The 8,930-nt window shown below is 42.8% G+C and overlaps 1 protein-coding gene across 1 annotated transcript in view; it reads left to right on the top strand.

Annotated features, from left to right (window-relative positions):
- Positions 1-6,964: 6,964 nt before the first annotated feature.
- The window catches only part of rsu1 (Ras suppressor protein 1), a 98,119-nt gene continuing 96,153 nt past the window's right edge, over positions 6,965-8,930 (top strand). The window contains exon 1 of the mRNA XM_084326605.1: positions 6,965-7,134. Coding sequence (XP_084182731.1) covers positions 7,117-7,134 — 18 coding nt within the window. The 5' untranslated portion in view covers positions 6,965-7,116. The remainder of the gene's footprint in view (positions 7,135-8,930) is intronic.

Below are 8,930 nucleotides of genomic sequence, written 5' to 3'. Positions count from 1 at the left end.
ATTCAACAGGAAGCGCTTTGCGACGGATCTAAATTAGATTCGATTCACATGTATTGTCATCATACAGCACACTATAGCTATAGTGGAATAGACTGTATTAATATTCCATATTTATACCGTCTTATTTCACGCTCCTGGCCACCTGCCTAAGCGCACACACACTCGCACGTACTGTATAGTCTACGTGCGTCGTGACTTGCTTTATTAGGAGATCGCAGATACTGTATGCGCTGCCCTATAGTAGTCATACTGTAGTTCTACTACAGTACAGTACACATCTTAGAGTGACATGATGTGTACTGCATGCAGCACATAGAGTATCTGCAATCTCCTAATAAAACAAGTCATTCGAATAATATAAGCCTACTGTTGCTGGAACGATTTGTTGCACATATAGTAAGCGTGTGCGTGTGTATGTGTGTGCGTGCTGAGCACTTATTCGCTGACACCCTTGTTTGAGTATTACTGAAGTGATGTGTTTACTTGAGAGAAATTGTAAACTGTATCTAATAGTGACAAAATCAAGTAAGTCAAAATGTTTATCCATCCTACATCCGTGCAATTAATCGCTGTCGGATTTGGACAGCACGGGGCAAGATGAGCAGTGGAATGTTTATCCACTGGCTCTTACAATGTATAGAATAATAAGCAATTTCCAAAAATAAAAGATTAAACCAACAATAAATAATAACTATATTTATCTGATTTATTTAGTTATTTATTATCGTCATTTGCAGTGTTTGTGTAGTGCTATTATTTATGACATCACGATGCGTTGTTGAGGCATGACTACAAATGTAAAATAAATTTTTTATCATACAAATAGTCGTATTTATTATTATGATTATTTAATTCCAAGGATGTCTGTAGAGTCGATGTGAACGCAATCAACATGATTCCACCCAAATAAAGCCCTTAAGAGCACGGCACACCAGTCTGCCCGAGTCTTCAGCGCTCCTAAATCCTGCTCTTAGCGAATCTCCGAGAAGGGACTGTTCGTGAATCCCAAAATGTCTTAAGTGGAGCTACTGTAGGACAAAAACATTTCTTAACTTTTGTCTTAAGTCCGTTGGTGAATGAGACCCATTCTTTTTGCAGTAATTTGAGCTTAATACTGTTTTGAGCTACAAAGAGTATCAGATGATCCTGATACAATATGTTATTCCTTATAGTTTGAGAACTTCATACCTACTTTCTGCTAATCACAATTCCCTCTGTCGAACCTTGTGATGAACCACTCACGAGAGCGAGCAACATGCTCAACGAGTGGGCAGCCATGACGGAGCACGCACGTGAGGCGATGGAGGGAGGAAAGTCCAGGTTGTTGATTGGATATTGCAGATAATAGGATAGCTTGCTGGTGGGTTCTCGATGCAGCCGTCAACCGACACTTTCGCGACAGATAAAAAAGCTCTGTTTTGCAAGACCATGATGTTGTGAATTATAATACTAAATCTCAGGGGTGTAAAAAAGTACCCCGAAATTATACTTAAGTGAAAGTATGGGTACCGTCTCAGAATCGTACTCAAGTAAAAGTCAAGAGTATCTGGCTAAAAACACACTTGAGTAAAAGTAAAAAAAAGTTTCTACTTTTAAATTTAAAAAGTAAAAACTTTTTTTCATTGCAAGGGATAGACCTGGGCCCTCATTCATCAACGTGGACGTAGAATATGTTCTATTTCCACACGTAAGCACGGAATGTAGAACTAGTGTACGCACAGGGAAGTCGGGATTCATCACACGGTGTGTACGCAGGCTCTACGCTCCTCCGTAGAACTTTGTTCTACCGTCAATGCTCGTGCATGATTATCCATATATGGTCATGAAAGTGAGGAAACACCCCCCATGGGATGTGAAATAATGGACTGACCCGAGCGGTACTCTGAGAAACTCCACGGAGAATTCACTGCTGTCGAACCAAGAAGACACTATCGCGTATTATGGGATAAATAAAAGGCGGATTTGTAAACGGTGATGTCAGATATCAACGGCTCCCTAAGACCATTGCTGCAATTCTGCCTGGACAGCTCAAAATACTAATAAAGACCGTTCGTTGACCACTGTTTGGCGTTGGTTGTGTGTCATTATAACCGTGCTGTAATATGAATGCCTTTATTAGTTGTGTTCGATTGGCTATATGATTTTTAGAGGCATCTATTTTGTTGTCGGCTAATAAAGACCGCGCTGGAATATGACTGCCTTTTCCCGTGTTGTTTGATTAATACCCAGGGATTAAAGTTCTCCTCAATTTGATTCCAAATCGCGATGGATCTCCCGTCAATTTTCTACCTGCTGCATATGATTTCTAGAGGCATACTACAATCCATTTTGATGTCAGTATTGGGTAGCCTACATAAACAATAATACGAGAGCTATACAAGAACAATGAATCTTACTGCCATGTATGATGTAGCAGATACACGCCATGTGTAGCCTGCCTATATGTGATCAATACAAACATGAACTTGAATTCCATCATGTCTGTGTGCGGGTCACTGCGGGAACTCACAAGGCTGTTGTCACAATGTAAATAAGAACGTGCACTGAAAAGTTACAGTATGTAGTTGGTTGATCATTTGTATGACAGTCAGTAAACCCTTGCAAAAAGTATCCGTTTTATTTAATGAATTGAAAACATTCAGCATCGCCTTCCTCCCGGCATCCAGCAATAACATGTATCAGGCAAATGCGCATCGCAACATTGACTGAGTGGAATCCCTTTCTATTCACATAACTGCATTTGTGATGGAGCTTTGACAGCTACAGTAACAGTCTATTGGTCGATCCATCTCCAATATCACGATGGACCGTGCCGCGGTGGCAAAGACCCGAGGGTGGAGAGGATCTTGAATGAATTCCATCATCATATATATATATGTTGTGTGTCTGTCCACTATGTTTGTTACTTTGTTATTCCCCTCCCCCTATCTATGTAAAGCGACCTTGGGTCTCTTGAAAGGCGCTATATAAAATGAAGCTATTATTATTATTGTTATTATTATTATTATCATCACATCTGTGCGGGAGCTCACAAATAGACTGTTAGTCTCAGTGAAGTTTCAACGGAGGTCATCTATTCTAACCAACAAATTGAAGTAGAAAGCATTTCGTGACCAATCTTATTTGGAATCATGACACACAAAATAATTTGCTTTTTATTTGAAACAATATCTAATCGCGTTTGGAGGTTGGTGTTTTGCGTCTGCCCCCCCGTGCCAAACAAGCAGGCCAACCTCTTGTTCGCGTGTGAGCCCGTTATAATTACACTACTGTCGCTATTTTACAATGAACTATAATGAATTACGGGTCATACAGAAGTTGAACACTAATGCACGGAAGCTTATTTCCGCCTTGAAACTAATGCAGGACTGAGGAGTGCTTATGCGTAGTAACGATATTCTACCACTGGGCGCCAGGTACGCCTGGTCTGACCTGTGCGTAGATGTAAGCACGGAGTCAAGTTCAAATCGAAATTGATGAATCCCACTCTTTGCTTAGAAATGATCGTACGCACAGGGTAAGCACAGATCTGTGCGTAGAACACGTTGATGAATGAGGGCCCAGGGGTCTCAAACTCATTCCATCGTGGGCCAAGTTTTCATTTTAACTACACATTGCACCAGGTGAGTTAGTTGAAGAGGTGAGCCAATTAGTGGAATCATCAGCTGGTGTTCTGCGATAGACAATGCTGAAATGAAAGAACAGAGGACATTTTTTTTGCATTAAAATGATTAATACATGGAATTTGAAAAAACATCAAGGTAAACTAACATGGACGGCATTCATATCACAGCATCCAGTTGTAATGTTGGCCAAACTACAGCCTTTAGTTCTCTTTTTTTTTAATACGTGGGTTCGACATTGCACATCCTAAGGTTCTTGTCTTGTTTGTGGCTCTTCTGTAGCTTGTTACTCTGACTGTCTAATATTCTGATAGCAGGTGTTTAATCAAAGATCCCCGCTTTCTAGTCTTGCACAAGGATCAATCAGCATCGGTATGGGCGGGTTCATTTTCCATTGATGGGGATTTGATTGGCTGGTTTTAAATAAAGTGCAGCCGCAGGATTAATAAATTAATAATGTTAACGTTAGTTCGACCAGAGAAACAAATGAAAATTGTTGGACCTGCGAGATTTGTATTTTGTACTTTGTAGGTCTGCATTTTAAATGTAATTGAGTAAAAGTACAAGTATACAAACCTAATAATACTCGCATAAAGTACAAATCCCCAAAACCAGTACTTAAGTATTGTAACGAAGTACATTTACGTAATTACTGTACACCCCTGCTAAAACTACAGTTTCCACTATGCAGTTTGTTTGGTCAGGACTATTTGTGTTTCTGTGGCGTTTGTTAGGGACATGTCCTCAGCGTCCCTACAGTGGCGCGGGAGGTAGAACAGTCGTCTGGCAATCCGGAGGTTCCCGATTCGATTCCCGCTCCTGTGAATGTGTGAGTGAATGGGTAAAATGTGAGGAACAAAATGTAAAGCGCTTTGGATAAAAGTGCTACATAAATGCAGCCATGTACCATTTATATAAAACTACGCCTATGGCTTTGATTCCTGAGCCCAAACGTTGCCCTCTCCGTGTTCCCTCTATACTCCCCAGGTTGTTCAGACAGCAGGTGGGCCGTCAGGGTGGGCCTTCCCTCCTGGCTACGCGTGGCTCTTGGTCTCGGCTTTAAGTACGTATGTTCTATTTTAGCCCGATATCATCCTGGTATCCAGTATCAGTACATTCCAGCCGCCGCGCTAATATCCTGGTTCCCAGAGCAGCGGCCCAATCAACGCCTCAACCCTCGGCCCTCTGAGGAAGCGCCGCCAACGGGGTTGTTTTTATGCTATAAAAAGTCAACGCTAACAAGAATGTGTTCTTGGGGCCTTAGCAGGGTTTGATGAGAGAGGGGGGGGGGGGGTCTTACTCCAGAGGCCTGGGTTGTAGAATTTACAGAGGTCAGAGGTCATGAGAAAGTGCCAATGTGCTGGAGAAGTGGAAGTGAATACTAATGACCATGGGTGGGGGGAAAAAAGGAAAAGATCAACAACAGGAGTGTGTGTGTGTGTGTGTGCACGACGTGTATGATGACTGTGCTCGCGTGATTGTGTGTGTCGAACGGATTAACGCTTGTGGTGTGTGCGTTTGTGTACATGCGCGCACGCTTGTGTGTTCTCATAGTCGTTGCCCAGAATGTTATCTCTCCTCCTGCAGTTTGACCATAAACATGGGACCCAACTAGGATCGCTAGACTGAGACGGCTCCATAGTTCAGTTCAAATATTCTCTCACCAAGTAGCCTAATTAAAATATTTTGGTTCTAACGATTCAAGATGACACTGATATCATTTAGTTTCACTAGTCTGTGTGTGTGTGTGTGTGTGTGTGTGTGTGTGTGTGTGTGTGTGTGTGTGTGTGTGTGTGGGTGTGTGTGTGCATGTGTGTGCATGTGTGTGTGTAGTGTGTGTGTGTGGGCGTGCTCCTATCTCAAGTAGCCCAGTTTGGAACACAGCCTAGGAATGTGCTGTAAATCAGTGTGTAACTAAACAATGTTAACATGTAGTAGTATGCATGACTGCATTCACACTCCAGTATCTATAGACACCTGTAGTATTAAAGCTGCACACACACACACACACACACCTGTTGTTGATCTTCTTTTTTTCCCACCCACGGTCATTAGTGCCCACCTCCTTTTCTTGGCAATGGCTGAATGGATAGTTAAATATTGTACAGTGTAAACAGACAACTTATGGCAATGTGTGTGTATGTGTATACAGTATATGTGTGTTTGTCTGTGTGTATATCAGCATCTGTTCCTGTGTGTACATGCATGCGTGCATGTGTGTATATGTGTTTATGCACGCGCGCGTGTGTGTTTGTGCGTGTGTGTGTGTGTATATGTGTTTATGCATGCGCGTATGTGTGTTTATGCGTGTGTGTGTGTGTGTATATGTGTTTATGCGTGCGCATGTATGTATGTGTTTATGTGTGTGTGTGTGTGTGTGTGTGTGTGCGCGCGCATCAGTGGGTCTCCCCCCTGACAGCCAGGAGACAAAGTTGTCCAGTGTCCCAAACAGCATCTGCTGCCACTCACCTCCTCCAAATATAATCAACCTAAATATAGATACAACACTGTCTAGTGGTACCAAGGCAGGAATGGCCGACCAACACTGAAATACAAAGGGAGAGAGTGAGTGAGTGAATTAATGAATATGGGGGGGGGGGCAAGAGTGAAAGTCTGTGCGTGTGTGTGTGTGTGTGTGTGTGTGTGTGTGTGTGTGTGTGTGTGTGTGTGTGTGTGTGTGTGTGTGTGTGTGTGTGTGTGTGTGTGTGTGTGTGTGTGTGTGTGTGTGTGTGTGTGTGTGTGTGTGTGTGTGTGTGTGTGTGTGTGTGTGTGTGTGTGTGTGTGTGTGTGTGTGTGTGTGTGTGTGTGTGTGTATGTGTGTGTATGTGTGTACTTTTACTGTATTTGTTAGGACCAGTTTGCCACCTGGACTTAAAAAAGTGACATTGAAATACATTTGAGGGTCAGGTTTATGTTTAAGACGGGATGACATTTGGTGCTACAAGGTGCTCACAAGTATAGTAAATAATACAAGAATATGTGTGTGTGTGTGTGTGTGTGTGTGTGTGTGTGTGTGTGTGTGTGTGTGTGTGTGTGTGTGTGTGTGTGTGTGTGTGTGTGTGTGTGTGTGTGTGTGTGTGTGTGTGTGTGTGTGTGTGTGTGTGTGTGTGTGTGTGTGTGTGTGTGTGTGTGTGTGTGTGTGTGTGTGTACACTTGCTTGTTGGTGTTGGGTGGTATACTGAGAAAGGGGTGGGGTTAAAAGGATAGAGGGAGATAGAGAGAGACGGAGAGAGAAGGAGAGAGAGAGAGAGACACACGAGCCAGACAGTCATTGTAGACCTGTTGTTGTCAGACCCAGCCCCGCTTTGTCAGGCCAGAGGGAGTTGTTCACAGGGAGGGAGGCCCTTCTGTAAGCGTACCTTCTCTCCCTCTCTCTCCCTCTCCACGCCTGAATGTCTAGCGCTGGGGGAGGAAGGAGAGGAAGACTTTAGTAAGACTGGCAGGAGGAGAGGGTTGCATTCCAACACCAGGTGCTGCATTAGGGAGCCAGAGAATGTGTTGCCCACGGAAGGTAGGTTGACAGTGTGTATGTGGCTGTGTGATTGAGATGATGAGATGAGATAGAGATGAGTGAGAGAGGAAGAAGAGATCTTAGAGATAGATAGCTTGAGAGAGAGAGAGAGATGAGAAGAGAGAGAGTGAGAGAGAGAGAGAGAGAGGATGGATGCACAGTTGATTAGTTTGTGTGCATTCACGGATATTCATGCATGTGTGTACAGAGAGAGAGAGAATGAAAAGGCTTTGCATTGAAGACACCATCTGTTAGTGTGTGTGTACCTGCCATGCCACGGCTGGATATATGTTACACTCCCTGTTCTGAAACGTAAAATAATAAAAAGACTACCTGGTTTCGTGTGCAGCGCTCTCTGCACGTTTAGAAAAGTGCCCTTTGATCAAAGAGCACACTTTTGATTTGGCTATAAATGGGTCGATTGTTGACTTTCATGCTTGCAAGTGCAGAACTCGTGGTACAAGAGTGGACAGAAGACTAGAGAGGAAGCTATAGGGCTTGCTAGCATGGATGACACCTGTCACACATGGCTAAATAAAATAAACACATTGACCAATGGCAATTTGGCGTGCTTAAAAAAAACGTAATTCCTGTTTTGCCAACAAAGCTGAGACCGGGTGCCCTCAATCCATCTTGATGGGACTCCACGTCAAAATACTCGAGCACAGTACAAGATTTGTGGTTCACTTAAACCTGCAGTAGGCAATTTATGAGAAATTAGCAAGAGCAAGAAATTACCAGCAGCTTTAAGCTGAATGCTCCAAAGACAATTATTAAAAATATTTCCCAACCACCATCGGCAAGTGGTTTTGCACATTGTGGGCCAAAGACATCTGATTGGCTAAAAGCAACAGCTCCCTGCATCAATAACCAATCTGATGTTTTTCGCCTGCCAAGGGGTGTTCTCCGGGTCACATGGCAAAACCACCTGACGATTAGAGGCTGGGAAATATTATAAACCGGATAATTATATATTATTATTATTATTATTATTATTATTATTATTATTATTATTATTATTATTATTATTATTATTATTATTATTATTATTATTATTATTATTATTATTATTATTATTATTATTATTATTTATACATTTTTAATTCAGCCTACAGTTGCTGGTGCCTCTGGGAGTCTGTGCAAAACCTGTGTTGCGCATGCATGGGCTTGAACAGCGATGCAGAGTTTGCTCTATTTCTGCCAGGCAGGTAAACTCACTCTTGCTAATTTCTCATAAATTGCCTACTGCTGCTTTAAGGATTGCATTCAAGTCCAGTCCCTGAGGTTTCAAAGACTATGAACCACCCTTGTTCCATCACTACATATAAATCCAATGTCAGTGATCTTTCCAATGTCCTGTCCAATTTCACTGTAGAATTCAATGACTCAAGTGAAAATGTTACTGGGAAATGGGGGTAATGAAAAGGCTGCAGAGAAAATATTTAGGATGATTTGGACCAACAATGAGTGTCCGTGTGATAAAAAATAAATAAAATACAAGGTAAAGACGGATGCCTTGAAGGCAGAAAACAACTCCCAACACTTCAACAGCCACGTCCTTGAAGAGAGGCTGCGCTACACGTGGGCCTGTGCAAAGACCTAATGCGGTGACCGAAGGAGCGGAGACTGGAGACAGAAGTTGTCCGGAACCAGAGCTGTCGACAGCTCTTCCTCTTCTCCTGCTACTGCACAGACAGAGGTCCCACTGCCACTCGGTCCAAAGCCAGTAGAGATCCTTCCTCCTGCTGATGCTCCTCTAACCCCCTCTACTGTGCAGCTCCTCAGAGTTGTCCTGC

The sequence above is a fragment of the Notolepis coatsorum genome (assembly GCF_963971535.1).
Source record: "Notolepis coatsorum genome assembly, chromosome: 12".
Lineage (NCBI taxonomy): Eukaryota > Metazoa > Chordata > Actinopteri > Aulopiformes > Paralepididae > Notolepis > Notolepis coatsorum.
The sequence above is the reverse complement of the archived record's forward strand: the minus strand, read 5'-3'. Positions and strand labels throughout refer to the sequence as shown.